This window comes from Amaranthus tricolor, chromosome 9 (assembly GCF_026212465.1).
Source record: "Amaranthus tricolor cultivar Red isolate AtriRed21 chromosome 9, ASM2621246v1, whole genome shotgun sequence".
Classification (NCBI taxonomy): domain Eukaryota; kingdom Viridiplantae; phylum Streptophyta; class Magnoliopsida; order Caryophyllales; family Amaranthaceae; genus Amaranthus; species Amaranthus tricolor.
Window position 1 is genome coordinate 26,526,814 of NC_080055.1, and position 17,281 is coordinate 26,544,094.

General features: G+C 35.8%; 2 protein-coding genes across 4 annotated transcripts; one reads left to right on the plus strand and one right to left on the minus strand.

The window, feature by feature from the left end:
* The first annotated feature begins 445 nt into the window (after positions 1 to 445).
* Positions 446 to 4,326, plus strand: LOC130823611 (serine/threonine-protein phosphatase 7 long form homolog). 2 transcript variants are annotated; one of them, XM_057688290.1, is made up of 5 exons: positions 446 to 567; positions 2,489 to 3,392; positions 3,480 to 3,563; positions 3,643 to 4,062; positions 4,141 to 4,326. In XM_057688290.1, exons 2-4 carry the CDS (start codon positions 2,494 to 2,496, stop codon positions 3,644 to 3,646), a joined length of 987 nt encoding a protein of 328 aa, XP_057544273.1. In that variant the 5' UTR covers positions 446 to 567; positions 2,489 to 2,493; the 3' UTR covers positions 3,647 to 4,062; positions 4,141 to 4,326. The 2 variants fall into 2 exon arrangements, with proteins under 2 accessions (XP_057544273.1, XP_057544274.1); XM_057688291.1 differs by lacking the exons at positions 3,643 to 4,062; positions 4,141 to 4,326 and having other exon boundaries at positions 3,480 to 3,629.
* A 1,744-nt stretch (positions 4,327 to 6,070) lies between these two features.
* On the minus strand, positions 6,071 to 16,519 carry LOC130823807 (uncharacterized). Of its 2 annotated transcripts, XM_057688590.1 has the most exons (10): positions 16,146 to 16,519; positions 14,262 to 14,305; positions 13,591 to 13,708; positions 13,388 to 13,505; positions 11,196 to 11,806; positions 10,440 to 10,743; positions 10,073 to 10,349; positions 8,669 to 8,830; positions 7,520 to 7,984; positions 6,071 to 6,746 (listed from the first exon to the last, which is right to left on the minus strand). In XM_057688590.1, the coding sequence occupies exons 1-10, from the start codon at positions 16,327 to 16,329 to the stop codon at positions 6,480 to 6,482; spliced, it is 2,550 nt and encodes an 849-aa protein (XP_057544573.1). In that variant the 5' UTR covers positions 16,330 to 16,519; the 3' UTR covers positions 6,071 to 6,479. The 2 variants fall into 2 exon arrangements, with proteins under 2 accessions (XP_057544573.1, XP_057544574.1); XM_057688591.1 differs by lacking the exon at positions 14,262 to 14,305.
* Positions 16,520 to 17,281: the final 762 nt, after the last annotated feature.

Here is a 17,281-nt window from a genome sequence, read left to right on the forward strand (position 1 = left end):
CGCAAAAAGGAAGAAATATAATATTTTCTATCAACTTATTTTGTATTATTTCGAACTACCAAGTCTTTTATTATGAAGGTACTCTCTTTGATATTTATGTGAATATTTTCCCAGAATATTGTAAATTAAAAAATTAATTTCCACTTTTCTTGAAATGGGAAACTATTTCCTACACAACCGTCCACGTAGGATAGGTGTGAGAAATTTTTTTTTTTAATATAACCGCTACATGAAATGGCGGTTTTGTTTAGGGATCTGAAGTAAACCGCTAGATGAAATGGCGGTTTGTGAATTTTTAATTTTTTTTTTTAAAAAAATAATAATAAAAAAAAATTGAGTAAACCGCCACTTGGATTGGCGGTTTTGTAGCAGTACAAAACAACAGCTTCAAGCATTTGTTCACTGCATTTCATTTTCCTCTTTGCTTCTTGCTGCCGGTATTAGTTTAAAAAAAAATTTCTTCACTCTCATTTACTTCAAATTTACAATTCCTCTCATTCAACTAAACTAATCAACTACATTCCCATCTTCTCCTTGTGTACTACTTCATTTTCATCCTCATTTAAGGTATGAATAAAATCCTAATTTTTTTTCAATATGAGAATTGTTTTTTGTTCATTATTGTTTTCAATGGAAGTTATAAATAAGTTGATTGTTTGTTACATTCTCTTGTTCTCATGATTAAAGCTTACATTTTACATATTTGAAGTTGAATTTTAGGATTTGGTTTGTATGCATATAAAGTGTTTGATGAAATGCTTCAATGAAAGTTTATTACTTTGTAGGGTTAGTTTAATGGTTTTAGTATATATTCATGGTATTTTTAGCTTTTATATTTGAAATGAACCTTCTAATAAGTGTTCTAATACCTTAATATCACAAATTCTTGTATTCAAATTTACACTTCCCTTACTCACAATCAACAATTAAGTGTATGTGAAATCACATGAAAAACACGTTTGTATTTGCAGAATATGGATCATTATCCCGTTATAGTGTATTGGGGTGGGGAAGTAAGTTATACTAGATCCGATGTTGGGTATAATGGAGGATTAAATACAGTGATGTTTATCCATTGTCAAAATACGACTTTTGAGGTGTTTGTTAGCAAAGTCTATGATGTAATTGGTTGTGATCGCAACTCTTTTATGTTAAAAATGGAGATGAAATACCCGGTGACTGGAAAAAATGTGTTAGTCCTGATTAAGAATGATGAAAGCATAAGTGCTCTTGCTTATGCGGCATCACAAGCCCCTGGAACGGCAATGGAGGTTTATGTTGAATTGGTTGCAAATTTGGATAATGCGAGGGAAGTTATGACTAGCATGGAACTTCCAGAATCAGGTCCTAGTGTACGCCATGATACATTCACAGAAATGTTAAGTAACCCAAATTACGTTAATGAGCACTTGGATGAGTTTACCTCTCCAATTCATTCACGTGGCATTGGTGGTGGTGTAATGAACACCTTTTTCACGAGTCACTTGGGTAAGCTTAATGCGAACGAGGTTGACTCTTTAGATCAGGAGGATGAGCATATTGATTCTGATTCAGAAGAGGATGATGAAAGAAGAGAAGCTCTAGATGCAGCGATTAGAGATGGTGCTCCATCTCAAGATTGGCTTAGAATTGATGAGTTTGATCAAAGATTGATTGATGCCTGGATGACCTGGAATGATGACAACTCCATTAATGAAAATGGAGACTTTAGGATAGGGCAAGAGTTTAGCTCCTTAGACCACCTTAAAAAGAATGTTAAAGCATGGGCGATTTCTAACAATAGAAACTTCCGTGTAATTGAGTCGGAGCCTTCAAAGTACGTTATCCAATGCACTAATGCGGAGGATATAGGTTTTGAATGGAGGATGCGAGTTGTTATGACCGCAACGGGATCATTTAAGATTGTGCGATATAAGGGTCATAATCAAGATTGCTCAGTACATTACAGTGATGACTATCCCCTCCTTACTTCTGAATTTGTTGCTGATCTTATCGTGGATATGATCAGATTTGATCCAGCGTTTAAGATGAAGTCAATCGTTAATTTTGTAAAAAATAAATACGGATTTGTTATCACATATAAGAGAGCTTGGTTGGCCAAAAATAAGGCTATAACAAAAGTATTTGGGGATTGGGATAAGTCCTTTGAGGAGCTTCCAAGATACATGCAGGCGTTAATGCAATCTAACCGACAATGGATCCTACCATAGTGATGTTTAACCGAATTTTTTGGGCGTTCAGACCTTGCATTAAGGGTTTTCCCCACTGTCGTCCCCTTATTTCTATAGATGGTACATATTTGTACGGAAAGTATAGAGGCACACTTATGATTGCTATGGCAATAGATGCAAATTCTCAGTTCTCAGTGGTCATAATAAGAAAACATGCCCTCGAAGGTCAACAAAGTATGTTTTATTTAAAATTTTGTAATAACATGTTGAGTCTGATAATATTTATATGATTTTTATAACACTTATCTGTGTAACAGCGATCATGGCGATGCCGAGCCCAGTTGATCCATCAGTACTTACGCTTCAGGCGACACACAGGAGCGTAGCTGCATGGGAGGGCTCCACTGTCCAATTGGTTACTCGTCAGCACTACCAGGCGAGTACGTTACAGTGGGAGGTGGATGATAGGGTATTAGAGGTAGTCGAACTAGCTGGTTTCAAATACATTCATAGGTTGTTGGGCGGGGTCTTAGAGCTCGATCGAGCTCTTATCACTGCATTGGTGGAGAGGTGGAGGCCGGAGACTCATACCTTCCACCTCACAGGTTGCGAGGCAACGATCATGTTGCAAGATGTGGCAGTTATAATGGGACTGCCCATTGAAGGACAAGCAGTGATAGGTCATGGAGAGAGAAATTGGCCAGCATTAGTTTATGAGCTACTAGGGGTATGGCCTGAAAACCCTCAAGACCCCACACAGCCGAAGATCATCGTTGGATCGTCATTGAAGACTTGGCTCCGAGAGCATTTTAGCGCGCTGGAGGATGACGCGGATGATGTGACGGTTGATAGACATGCGCGAGCTTACATCTTGTACCTGTTTGGATGCATATTGTTTCCAGACAAGAGCGGCGACTCGGTACAGTTGATCTATCTCCCTCTACTCGGAGACTTGGAGCGCGTAGATGAGTACAGTTGGGGAAGTGCTACCCTAGCGTATCTGTATCGTAACTTATGTCGAGCATCTCATAAGGGTGCCAAGGACATTGGTGGCTGCTTGATGTTGTTACAGATATGGTCATGGGAGCATATTCATATAGGGAGGCCCATTATTCGGACGATTGGACTCGATGGGCAACATGATCAGGAAGATGACGCGGATGATTTAGAACCAGTGTTAGGGTCACAGCATCGGCGCGGGATGGATCCTTTAACAGTAAGGTAGCAACACTCAATTCACTATTCAAATTCATGATTTCACTATTTTATGATACATGAAAATGTTAAACAATGTTTATTTGTTTGCAGCTGGCTTCGTGTATATCTTTCGAGATCCCACTCCCCACATACTCTCGTCTACTACAAAGACGCACTTGATCGACAACGGGACGAGTAGTTTATTGACATTTACCATTTGTATTAGTTATGAATAAATTGTATATATTACTGAGCATATTCATTTCTATTACAGATGACATGACAGCTTTACACAGCGGCTAAGATGGACGGTCTGCCGCACATATGTACATCGGGCCACGAGATTCGGAGATCGCGTTGTCCATTTATTTGCTTTGACATCGTCGAGCTACATCTCCCGGATCGTGTCATGCGTCAATTCGGTTTGGAGCAGGTCATTCCGCAAGCCTGTGACACCCAACCTCAACTACATGCGATCAATCGGAGAACTGGGAACAAGAACTACCTCGTACGACATAGATCGCATGTAGATGCGTGGAATGACCGAGCATCTAGATTGGTTCGAGGAGATAACTTCACAGGTCATAGCTCTGCTATGTACATGAGTTGGTACAGGCGTATCTCCATATTACGCGTAATGAACACCACATTTGCGCAGCCAAAATCACATTACCATCCGACAACTACGTTACTGGTACGTCTTTTTTCAACACTCATAACATATAGTAATAGTTTTAAGTGACTCTTTTAACAATATAATGATAACAACCAGGCTGAGCGCATCCGATCGGTGCTCATACAATGCAATGACACGATTCAAGGGGCCTCTACATCGCCAGTTGATGTGGGGTATCGGCTATGTTCTCAGACCCTAGGCTCCATTAACGCGTCGTTGACTGATGCATTGAGTCAAGCGGGTTATGAGTACCTCATACCGACTCCACCTGTCATTGGCGAGGTAGATGAGACATTTCACACCCCTTCTCCACAGAGTTCAGCCCACCGAAGTAGCTCTTCCGAAAGATCCAGTTCTCGGTCCACAAGAAGTCGCCAGTGTTCATCTACTCAAGGTCGGTCTTCCAGATCGCCATCGACATCCGGTACTATGTCGCCATTCGTTCCTCCAGCTTCCATCATCAATCCTCCTCCACATCCATCGCCTCCGCAAAGGATCATCACATATCAGTATGCTAGTCAACGACGAGCTCCTGCTCTTAATGTCATTGCGGAGGTTGACGAGTTCACACCATCATCATCCACCGGTGCGCAAAACAAAAGGGACCGGGGGTTGTAGTTTAACAAACTTTGTACATTCTTATATGATTTGAACATCTTTTATGACTTTCCATGATTGTAATATATCTTCGCATTATTTTCATAGTTAATTTTTTCAAATCAAGCTGGTTCGTAATTGATTATTATGGAATAGATGGTATTAAACTAGTTTAATGCAGGTTGCGTTCACTATTTAGGGGAAATGAAAAAAAAAATAAAAATTGCAAGCTACAAGCAAACCGCCACTTCATGTGGCGGTTTAGTGCTTAAGGCAAACCGCCATCTCAAGTGGCGATTTTGTCTGAAAAATTAAAAAAAAAAAAACAAATTTCCACGTAGACGGTATTGTGGGAAATACTTTCCCACATAATGCAAAGTGGGAATTATTTTTTTTTAGCAATATTATGGAAAAAGGTTCTATTTATGTAAGATATATTTACGGAAAACAATAAATAACTTCAAAATAAAAAATGGAAACATCAAAGAGCAATAAATGATATATTTAGATAAGAAGCATGTTGATGAAATGGATTTATTGGTGAGATTAACCAAAATAGAAAATCAGCAATGTTAGAAAGAGTAAGAGTAGTTATATGTAGATTCTTTTGTTTATGTTTTGTAGCTTTAAGAGATCTGATTCTCTGAAATTTTTAAAGGTTTGGAAAGTAGTAGTAGATCTTTGCTTTACATTTTATTGATTTCTCTACTTTGTCAACCTTTTGTGGGGCCTCAGTGGCCTCTTTATAGTTAAATACTACAATTTTTTCAATTGGTATTTTTTTAATTAAATTCTAAAGTTAAAATTATGAGATATTCTATACAATAGTACGTAATTTTTTTGAAATTTTAATGATATTACAAAAATTTTAGATCATAATTAAATTAATTGTGGGATCAAAAATTGGCAAATGCGATATTTAGATAGAAAAACATGTAAAATTAAGTACTTGTTCTAACCAAGATAATAATAATTTAGGGGGAAGTGATAGAAAATGAAAGTTGGAGAATGGAATTTTATTATTGTTACATTAAATATTGTAATTCATCATCATCATACCCAGTGTATCCTACTTATAGAAAACTATAGTCAGGATCTGGAAAGGGAATAAAGACGGCAACACATACCTATAAAGGAGAGTGCGGTCAAAAAGTCCCTAGGCTCGAGAAAAGTCTTCGAAGAGAGAGAAACCTATAGCTATACAAATATAATAAAAAGAATATATACAAATAATTAAAAATAAAGATAAAAGTAAATGAGGTAAAAAACGATAATTAAAGTCAACGAACGATAATTAAAATATTGTAATTGTTGTATTAAATATTGCTACCGACAACATGCAAGGGAGGCCAACTTGTTCTTTTAAAAACAATTTCCTTTTAATTAATTTAAACAAGGAATCTGTTAATTTTGTCAGTTAGTAAATTATTATTATTATTATTATTATTATTATTATTATTATTATAAATTACAGGGTATGCTGAGATAATAAGAGGGTAAAACGAGAATTGAACGTAAGACCCTGCTCGGTGCTCTGCTCATTATTACCAATACACACTAACCAGCTTTAGGAGGCCAAGAATTAAAACTCAAACGAGAAACTTTTCACTATTGGATAACCAAGCTAAACGAACACAATCGACATCGTTCCTATGTTAGCCAAACTGTAAAATCAAAAGACAACGACGGTGAAGTACAACCTCTCCAGGCACAGGACCGCAGTAGCCAAGTCCAGTCCCTCGGTACAGATTTAAGGCCTTAATATTTGGCCGGATTTCTGGACCTACATAGTTCTACAAAGGACCCGAAAATCCTGAGGGGTGATGGAGTTTTAATATTTAGTATCGGTTATGCCATATCTGTTGGGTTTGCTTAGGCTGTTGTTGTCCCTGAGAACCGCCAACAGAACCATCCCTTGACATCGGCTGCTGGTGATCAAGACAGAGCTCGCTTTGGGAATGGTAGAAATTGGGATACCCTGAAAGAGCTCCATAGTGCTGTGGCTGCTGGTTTTGCCGGAATCCAGCAGGCTGCTGGTTTTGCCCTTGGAAACTGTTGTAATATGCGTTCCCTGGAACCCCCGATGACGTTCTGGACCCAGGACCCTGAAACCATCAACAAGTTATGACAGGAGATCGCGAGCTTATATTCTACGAGACCAAAATCAAAACACCACATCAACAATGAATTTGACTAGTGTCACATGATTCGCTAATCTCCTAGCGAATCGCGAACCGATATAAACGTATTATGGTCGATTTTGGACTATTCTTGGGCAAACTTGAGCAAATCGCAAATTCAAAAGGCGAATTAGCTAGCAAATCATGTTACACTGAATTTGACTTTATAGTATCACATTGATCACTTGACTACGTCTCCACCATAAAAGTTTCAATATGCAAGGGATGGTAGGTGTCAAAACGGTCAGTTGGGTCATTGTTGGTTAAACGCGTTAAGAGTTTAGTTTCTCTCTGCCAAAAAAGAAAATAATGTATGAATTTTTATTATATAAAAACTAATTCTTATAATCCATATAAGATTACTAAGGCTTCAATGAAGAAGTATCAACCCGAAATACAACACTCGTTCAGAAGATTTAGTGATTCCCGGCTCGTAAGAAATGCCATGAAAATAAAAAAGATTGAAGAAAAAAAAAGTCGGCTTGGGTTACGGTTGGGTTTGACCTATTTTTTTCGCTTTTTTGGCAGGTTATTGTCGGATAAGGTAATATTTTTGGGTTAGGAGCTTATGACACTAATTTTGATTGTACGGATCAATTTGTAATAACCTGAATCTCATTCCATAATTCCCGATAATCAAGGAACGAAACATCAGTAAAGAGGGCTTAAAAATAATTATAAAAGAAAGAGAAAAATACCTGTTGTAGAGAAAGATGACTGCCATCCTTGTATTGTGAATTCAAAAGGTCATCGTAATTCAAAGAGGCTACAGGAGCACTAGGAGGATTCGGTGTGAAATTATTGCTTGTATTCCCGAATGCGCTATAACCCGAGGCAACAGCAGCAGATTGTGGTAAGCTGCTCACTGAAGCATTATTTTTGTATTGGGGAGGCATTGCTGCTGCTAGGGATTGAGGATACGTGCTATTACCCGTGGCAAATGCTTGCTGGAAAGCAGACGGTAGATATGCAAAGCTTTGAGGCAAAAATGGATAACCCATCATATTAGCAGCAGCAAAGGGCCCCATTGGCACGGAAGGTTGGGAGTATGGATGCACAGCCAAGTGTTGTGGAAGAGCCGCCCCTCCACTGACACTGCTTGCACTAGGTAGATTCTGAGTTTGAGTTGCCGGGGAAGCTGAGAAGTTGCCGGTTCTCAGTGCCTAAATGTAGATCAATAACAAATAGCAATTGTCAGGATACTTTCAAAAGGATTGTAAAAGTGTGTTCAAAGTCGAGAAATCTTTAATCATCGAACAGAAGAAAATGAGGGAAGAGTATTTTGATTAATAAATATTTAAAATCAATTTTCAGCTCAAATTACAAAAGGCAACATTGGGTTTAAGATCCACAATAATAGAAAGAAAACTAAAATCATGCTGAATACTCCTAACAAAAAAAGTTGGAGATTAAAGAACATAATTCGCTAGTTAGTTCGCTTTTTGAATTCGCGATTCGCTCAAAATGATTCAAAAATAGCCTAAACCGACCATAATTCGCTTTTTTCGTTTTGCGATTTGCGAAGCAATTAGTGAATTAGTGAATCATGTGACACTGCTTGGCTGTAACCCTCTAACTAAATGGAAAAAACTTTGGCAAAAATAACTTCAATTGAGGGACAAGATAAAAAAGCAACATACTAGATTGCCTAAAATACCAGCATATTAGAGAAAAAGACAACTTTTTTTCTTTTTTGACAGAGTGAGATGATCTTTACTTGCCTAAAATACCACCATACTAGATTTTCAATCGAAATATAGACGTTGACATGGGAGCAAAATGGAATATTTTTAGATGCCCATTGGCATTAAGTAGATTACAATAACAAAGATGAATTGACACATTACCTCTGCAATTGAAACAGTGGGATTACCGATAGATGAGACTGAGTTGCTATACTTTGAAGCCATAGATTGTGAAATGGGGAAAGATGAATATGCAAGGTCCACATCCCTCAGGGGCTGTACATTTGATGGCAAGAGCGAGCTAGGCAACGCGTTTGAATAAGACTGCAAAAGGAAGACAAAATTGTGAGGATTCTGCAGCAAGAAAAAAATTATCTTTAACATACTAACAAAATAAAATAGTCTTGGAAGACATACAATGATACAAAGTGAAAAGGCATATGCAAAGTAATAAATCAGAAAAACTACAACTCCCCGTAATAGATATGTTATGTGTTATGTGTTATGTGTTATGTGTTTAAAGATACAAAATTATTGGAAAATATCATAATTTTTGAAATTGCACAAGGCCTTTAAAAAATTTATCAATTTTCGTTCCGTCCCTGGCTAGAGCACCTCCTAACTAACCAAAAGGTCCTGTTTCCATAATCCAAGTCACGTTTTTCTTTCTCTGTTATGGCCTAACAACATGACTAACAAACTTCCAGAAATTATTCCAACACAAATAAAACTATGAAAAGACACTCAGACGCCCCTACTCCCTTCAAAGTTCAAATACATTTATATACTCTTTAGTACTTAACCCCCCAAAATATCCTATAGAAACAACCACCTGAGAAGCAGCAACAGTTCATAAAACCTAACAATTCAATGTTCCAACTTCCAGTGAGTATGAACCTGGATTCACGGTCAGAATTAAAGGCCAACTAACAACTTCCATATAATATATTTTATGTTTATCTAGTTGTCCAGACATACCGGAACAAGGGATGTTTGTTTTTCTAGGAGTATCAATTGTATGTGAATGTATACCAACAAGGAAAAGTGACACACACATTAAGGAAATAATCTTTGCCGAAGAACTCCAACCCCCCCCCCCCCCCCCCCCCCCACCTAAAACTTCTTCAAAGTCAAATAATATATTTTCTAATAGCTCCAATGTGCAAATCTTAATGCCAAGTGCCTAAACAGCTTGAGATGAGTTTTTTATTCACTACTGTTTCTCTGACCATTCACTCACATGCTTAGATCTTGGATCTCATTCTCAATGTTACAATCTTTAGTTATGTAATTCAATGTTCACAAATACATACTTACGAGTTTTTACTTGCCAAAAAAAAGATCTACTTGTTTCTCTAATTAAGTTTCAGGAGCTGTGTAATTAACAATACAATACCTGAAACCAGAGCCTCTTTCAAACTTGCAATATACTTGGCCATTACAAGAATAAAATTTGCAATAGCCATAAGCAACATCAAACTGGAGAGTGGAGAGACAAACTGAAATCTTATTCTTAATAGTAAAGAAGACAAGGGGACGATCTAACAGCACTTGTAGAATCCTTACCATAACACCTGACAAAGGCAGACCTTGCATCTGAGAGCTTGCTTGCGAATTTGCAAAGGATGCATTCAACTGTTGGGTGTTCTCAAATGCATAGTTGGCAGTGGATGAGGGAAAAGAGTATTGATTGGCTTGGGGAACAACAGGAACCTCCTGGTTCAACATATCTGCCTGTGAAACTGATGGAGTATCAAAATTTCCAGAACTATCGCCCATTCTGTGTGCAGTACTTACATCTGGTGTAGTCCTAAGATGTTCTTCCTCATAGTATTCAGGATTTCTACAGAAATGAGAAACAAATAAAATACATCAGACATTTTATCTAAAACATTGACCGTTAAGGGTTAAGTTAAATTTTTTTTTTGTATACCTAGCTTCAGAGTGGGCAACAAGTGGTGCCTCAGAAAATACAGAAGCCTCTTCATTACTCTGCACGGCTCTTGAACCAAAAGACCCAGGAAAAGGAGCATTCATTCCAGATCCAAAACTTCCAAAGCTCAAATGAGAGCAGTCAGCAGACTGAAATCGCAGGTGATCAGGAATTTTCACAGCAGGACCTTCTTCTTCTTCTTCTTCTTCTTCTTCTTCGTATGGGGCATCCTCATCCTCCTTTTGCAAAGATAAGCTCTGAAAATTCTGGGTCATAGATGGTAGTGATGCACTGGTGTCTTCAACTGAAATAACAACAAACCCAAAGGAATTATCTCAAATACTAGACAAACAAAGACAAGGACTTCAATGAAACACCTGAAAAATTAAATTCAATCCTATTCTCATTTATCTTAACGTAGGTTAATGAACCTCAAATCTTTTGGACTTAGTTATAAGATGACTAAATACCATTCCATATATTCAGAAGTGGGAGGGGGAGTAAGTTCACAAAAACAAAGAGTCTTTGTTCATATACAACTCCTTCAAGTTGGAAAATCATTTATATTTGTTACAAAATTCCATTACCCCAATGTCATTCTAATAATGTTGTATATTTGTTAAAGGAAAAAAACTGACCAAAACAATTTAGAAGTGGAATACCCCCTCGATCTTACCATAAATAAACTAAATTGACCCAATGTCACATTAACAAAAATTTGAGAAGTACTTTTACAACATTATATGCAATATGTACCTTCACGATGGTGAACCTGGTAAGAGCTAGTATTCTGGTACAACTCATTATGAAAACTGCATGCACTGTCAGAGTCATCCTCATGTATATTTTGGTCAGATTTGGGAATATTTCGAAGAACACTGTCATGTGCATTTTTAGCATTATTGTCCTCAAATCGAACCTCATCAGCTTGAGGTATAAATTGCTGATCTGTCTTATCATACGGGTCACCATATGGTTCAGAATCAACAGGGGGCTCCAAGATGGTAGAGACACCAGCAATTGGTGGGTTCTCCTCTAGGGGCCAATCATCATTAGGAGGTACACTTCCAGACATGCTCCAATTAAAGTTTTCTTCTAAACCCTTGGCAGAATGATTTTGTGATGTATGCATATCATGAGGTACATCTACATCAAAAGATACCGAAGGATGGAGATTGTTAACATGCTGCTGAGATGTGGTCAAGGTGCTGCTGGGTTTTCCTCGTGGCCTTCCCATCCTAACAATGTCAGCCATTGACACTTGACCAGGCATGCCTGACCAAGCAGATTGGTAACCAGAAGATGGAGGTGCAACTGCTATTGTGTCAACTGCATTATATGACAATGTTTTGCGCACGGTAGTATCACTGCAACAAACCCCAAGTAAGTTGCTGGCAAATCCATGCATGCAATTTTCACATTGCATACATTCTCAATTCATAGCGACATTTTTTAATGGCTTTCACATCAGTGTACAGATCTCAGAAAAAATTACAGGATAACCTGAACAAGCCAAAGGAAGGAATACGAAGCAGCCAGCTGGGACTCTTAATTTTTAATCCTAAAAATCTGGTACAAATGAAAAATAGCCTTCATCCACTCAAAAGCATAAAATTTAGGCCCTTTTGAAGTTTTAGTTTCCATGTGAGAGCTTGAGCAGCTGAAGTTTAAGGAAAACAAGTTAAAATTTTGTCCCAAAAAATTCAAGTTTGAATCTTATTTTTGCACCCTTTCACAAGCTTAACCTTCCTTCTATTTTTTCAATTCTTTTGTTTACCCACATTCAGCTAGTCTCCATGACATGAGCATCTATATTACTTCAACATCTTCATTTCTTTTCTGTGATTTGTGGGCAACTTATTCCCCTTCTTTAATACCTTTTGTCTATTATGAATATAATCTTCATAGAAGCAAAATTATCGCTCAAAAATTTCAATCTTCAAACATAAACTTTCCACAAACTTTAATTCCTAAGAAATTAACTTCAAACTCATACAAACATGTATGTATTTATATTTTTACTATATGTGACACATGTCAAGTTGTCAACTGTGGAAGGGATAAAAGATGACCTAGGATGGCATGCCCCATGAGGCATAACTTCTCAAGACTGTCTTGGATATCAAATACTCAACTTGAGACCTTTGGTCAAACTTCACTTTTTATTGCAAGTCTTTCCATTTAGCGGAAGTCTTGGGATCTTGGCTTATGATTTTGGCTAAAACTAGGGATAGCTTTCGCTTAGTCTTACTATTTGATACGATAAAACAATCAATATACCAAAAGATAACCAAAAATGACATAAATGATGCAAAAATTTTCCACCTAAATGCTTGATGGTAATTATATCTATACCAATCAGACATTAATATTTCCTTAAATAAGATATTACATAGGATATATCTTATACCAAATTTTTATGACATAACAATTCACACCACATATATGCACAAATAAGGCAAAAAAAAATTAATCAATCAAACTAATTTATTTTATTGAAGGAAAGTGAATATAGTGATTGAATCATATATAAATCAGAATAATATTAGTATACATGTTTTGTTCAATTTAGATAGTCAATAAAATTTGTGTATTGCACAGGAGGCAAGATAGTAGGTTAATAAATTTCTATCTATTACAGTAAAATTAATAAATATATTTTAAGAAGCGCTGGACCTAGTTCCTTACAAAACTGCTAGAGCAGAAGAGAAAAAGTGTGTGCAAAGTTTTGTTTTCATATCTTGCAACCGCACATAGATATACAGTGTAAAACACCAAATATACACAAAGAAAGTATAGATTTGTTAACCCTCTACTCCTACAAATAAGACACACGCGTGAAAATAAAGTGACTATAACCAGCCTTCGAAATGGGCATGGTACATATGTAATAGGCTGCATTCTAGAAAGGTAGATTGACAAAGGATCAAGCATGGAGGAAAAGTTACCTGATGGGTGGTTGCTGCCTGCTTGACTCATTTCCAGACGTACACATGGCAAAGCTTGTATAAGGAGTAGATACATTTTCCCTTTTATAACAAGTTTTACCACGTGAAGCACTAGAGTCTAGAATAAGAAACAATTGTCAGCAAAGGTCAAATCAATATTAAAAATCACCATCATAGAGCTAAAAATGCTAAGTATAACTTACCCGAGGTTCCATGTGAGGCCATATTATTGTGGCTGGAATTTCGGTCCGCCCCACTCCTGCCACCTCTACTAGAGGTGCTACCAATGATACGGGACCTTGAATCACCCACATCCTTAGCCTGAAGGAAGCCAAATTTATTTTAAAACACAATTATGTATGCACACAACAATGAAGCAAAAAAGCAACAATGTGCTATTGAAATAGATTAACTACCTCAGCAACAGAATGCAAAAGGACACCTATGAATAAATCAGGAAGATTCAAAAACATACTCCTCCGTCCCACTGAATTTGCCCCATTTTCCAATTTAGTATGTCCCAATGAATTTGCCCCATTTATATTTTAGAATATATGACTCCACCACTTTTACTCTATATTCGCACTTTCTCTTGTTTCTACTACTACTTTTACCCATTATACTCAATTTATTAATCTCCGTGGTGCAACAGGGGGCTAGGACAGAGGAGTACGTAGCTTAAGAAAGTAAAGGAACAAGTTTACACAACAAGAATTGCATGATATGTGTAAAACCTGTGCACAAAAACAGATGCCATAACATAAAATCTCATGCCTCTATAAACCACATCTGTAAACCAAAGGATCATGTAGTACAAAAGGTAGTAAACAACATTTAGAATTAGTCATAAATGTTATGTCGTCTGCAAGCGCACCTCTTTTTTCTTTTCACGCTTGCTCTTCACCTCGTGAAACGGATCTACATAACCGATAACCTCAAATTAGAGTGAGTTCCAACGCTAAAGGTTTTATAAGCTATTTGAGCCATAAAATGTGAACAGTCCTATTAAACACTAAACAATGTAGAAATAGCCAAATAACAGGGGTCTGGGAAAAATAAACCAAGGAATTCAAAACAATGTATAAAATAGCACCAATGTCAGCCACAGAAAACAACATATCATCACCATAACAAAGCAAATGGAACTAGAAACAAAAGTGTGTTAATTATCATCAAACAAGCTTCTTAGAAGCCACATAGCTTGAAATTGACGAATGCACCAAGTCATCCTAGATTCCAAATAATTATACAGAGATATCCACACTTCATAGCAACAATAATGAGAAATCCTATCACCTAAGCATCAAATTTGGTACATGTCACCACATCAGCAAAACCCCTTACCTAAACCAAATAATATCACCAAAAAGAAAGGCAATCACTCCACTCAGATACGACAGTTGCACATGAAACTAAATATTTTGAGATGCACCTCGATGCCACTAAGTTGCTCCTACCTAGGTGGGGTTGGGTTTGGAGTGTCACATATACACCATCTTAACCTTGTTAGTGATAACAAGTTGGTAGTATACATAATCTACTACTTCATGTAAATAAGGAGGTGAGTCATTTTAATAAAATCCATTACAATAGAAAATCAAAGAACTATAAATCTTTGAATTTAATTGTGGTTAAAGGGTAGGTAATAATAGAGGATAACGCAATAAAAATACCGTGAATCTTTAATTATTTGGCATTCACACATGATCATGATGGATTCTTAGATCTTTAATTATTTGGCATTCACACATGATCATGATGGATTCTTAGATAGTAACGCCATAAATTTACCATGAATCCTTAATTATTTGGCATTCAAACATGATAATAATGGATTCTTTGAGTTGAATAACACATATAGCCGCTCAAAGATCAATCTCATGAGCAGTAAAAGCACGAAAGCTAAGCAAACTCAAAACTATATTTCCCTGGCTAATTATTAGTTGAATGCATGCAATAAGAAAACTTTTAGATTTAAAATAAAACAATTTTTAAAAATAACATCCTATAAATGCCCCAAAAGGATAAATTCTTGACCACCACCCACATGATTCTACTAATAACAATAAAAACATTGGCCTTCCTCGCAACAAACCTTTTGATTATGATAAATGATCAATACCAAGAATAAACCATCCAACCCTACAACCATGTCATATCCAATATCAATAATTCATTGTTGAAGCTAAAAGATAACACTGAAAATCTATTCTCAACACTGAACACCATAAAAGAAAAGCTAAAATGACGCAGCTGAACCAGGAAAAGAGATAGAACCCACAGTCAAGTACAACCAAGCCAGCTAATTTCAGAGTTTGGAGACAAAAAAAAGAGCTTACAAACCCACAACTCCATCAAGCAAGCACAATTACATCATGGAAAAGTTAAATTTTGCTCCAATTCCATGAGATAAGCCAAAAGAAATTCTTAGACCCAAAAAATGTACTGTTTAAAACGCAGCTCTTCAGAAAAAAAAAAAAAAAAAAGAAACAAGTAACTGCTCATCACTAAGAACAAAATTCATGGAAGAAAACGAAAAAACAAGAAACAATACAGTAAATTATCTTGCAAACAATCAAAAACAAGGTACAAAAAACCCAAAATCTCTTCACTCAATCAAAATTGAAAGAACCCAAAACATAAAACATCAAATAATTGAATCTTTAAACATAGCATAGATCTCAAAACCCAAGTTGCTCAACCATGAACAGATTGTAGTAGATTACAAAAAAAAGAAGAAAAAAAAAAGAGAAAATACCTTGAGAAAGAAGACGACTAACGGCTTCATTAGGGTCCATATTACATTCTTTAAGCGTAGCATAGATCTCCGCTTCAGAACAATTAACAATTTCTTTCAAATTTTGTATCATCTTTTTTGATGAAGTTGGAACTTGATTCACCCCTTCAATTCCATTGGTAAGGTTACCTCTTCCAGTACCCATTTTATAGTTTTTACAGATCTGAAACAATCTCGGACTAAGTTCAGTATCTGAGTATTTCTTCTTTGAGGCTGCTGGTCAAGAATCTGCTGAGAAACTGAACAAGATTACAGGATGGAGGCTGATGGAAGGGAATGAACTGTCAAGAGGTTAAAACTTTTAAAAGCTATCAGTTTTTTTTTTTCAAAGTATTTTTTTTTTGCTTTCAATATTAATTGATTTTTGTTTGGATTATATGTATACTAGATACATTTCCGTGTCAACCACTGTTTATAAATTATTCAAATAAATAATTATTAATTTTATATATGTAATTAAATTATGAAAAATAATATATACAGTCCTAAGAGTTTTATATAAGAAAAAAATCTTGTATTTAATTTATTTAATTTAATATTATTTTTGCTTTGGAAACATAAGTATTTAATTATACTTTATTATTTTATCATTTATTATTTCTTGGAAAGTTAAAAATCATTATATAAAATATTAATTGTTTTTCAATTTTTAGATTAAATTCTCTTGAAAATTTAAAATTCTTAATGATAAAAATAATTTGTTAATTTTTATGTACAGCCCTAAGGGCTGATCATTACCCCTTAAATTATTATATGACTGCTAAATCATATTGAAATTATAAATTGATCTGTTTTAAAAGCCGTAAAAGTATTAATATTAGATTGAGATATATATTACTAATATATATAAAACATAATCATAAAATCATGCACTAAACAATATAGATTATAAGTAATTACATGAAAATAATAGAAAATTTCAACACATAAAAAATAATTTAAATAATAATTTAAATGTTTAACGTCTTTGTAAAAATAATTTGTTGTTTCCATAAAGAATCTTTTGCTTATGTCACAAATTTGGAAAAAAAAATAACCTTATTCATCCTGATTTTATATTTTAATAATACTTATGGTCTCCACATATCTTTGACTAA

Excerpts from the sequence above, each read along its gene's own strand:
- LOC130823611 (XM_057688290.1), top strand. The coding sequence starts at position 2,494 with ATGGCGATGCCGAGCCCAGTTGATCCATCAGTACTTACGCTTCAGGCG. Across the intron at positions 3,393-3,479 it reads ATGGATCCTTTAACAGTAAG|CTGGCTTCGTGTATATCTTT; the intron begins GTAGCAACACTC and ends ATTTGTTTGCAG.
- LOC130823807 (XM_057688590.1), bottom strand. The coding sequence starts at position 16,329 with ATGGGTACTGGAAGAGGTAACCTTACCAATGGAATTGAAGGGGTGAAT. Across the intron at positions 14,306-16,145 it reads TAGTCGTCTTCTTTCTCAAG|ATCCGTTTCACGAGGTGAAG; the intron begins GTATTTTCTCTT and ends TCGGTTATGTAG. Across the intron at positions 10,350-10,439 it reads GTTGCCCACTCTGAAGCTAG|AAATCCTGAATACTATGAGG; the intron begins GTATACAAAAAA and ends TCATTTCTGTAG.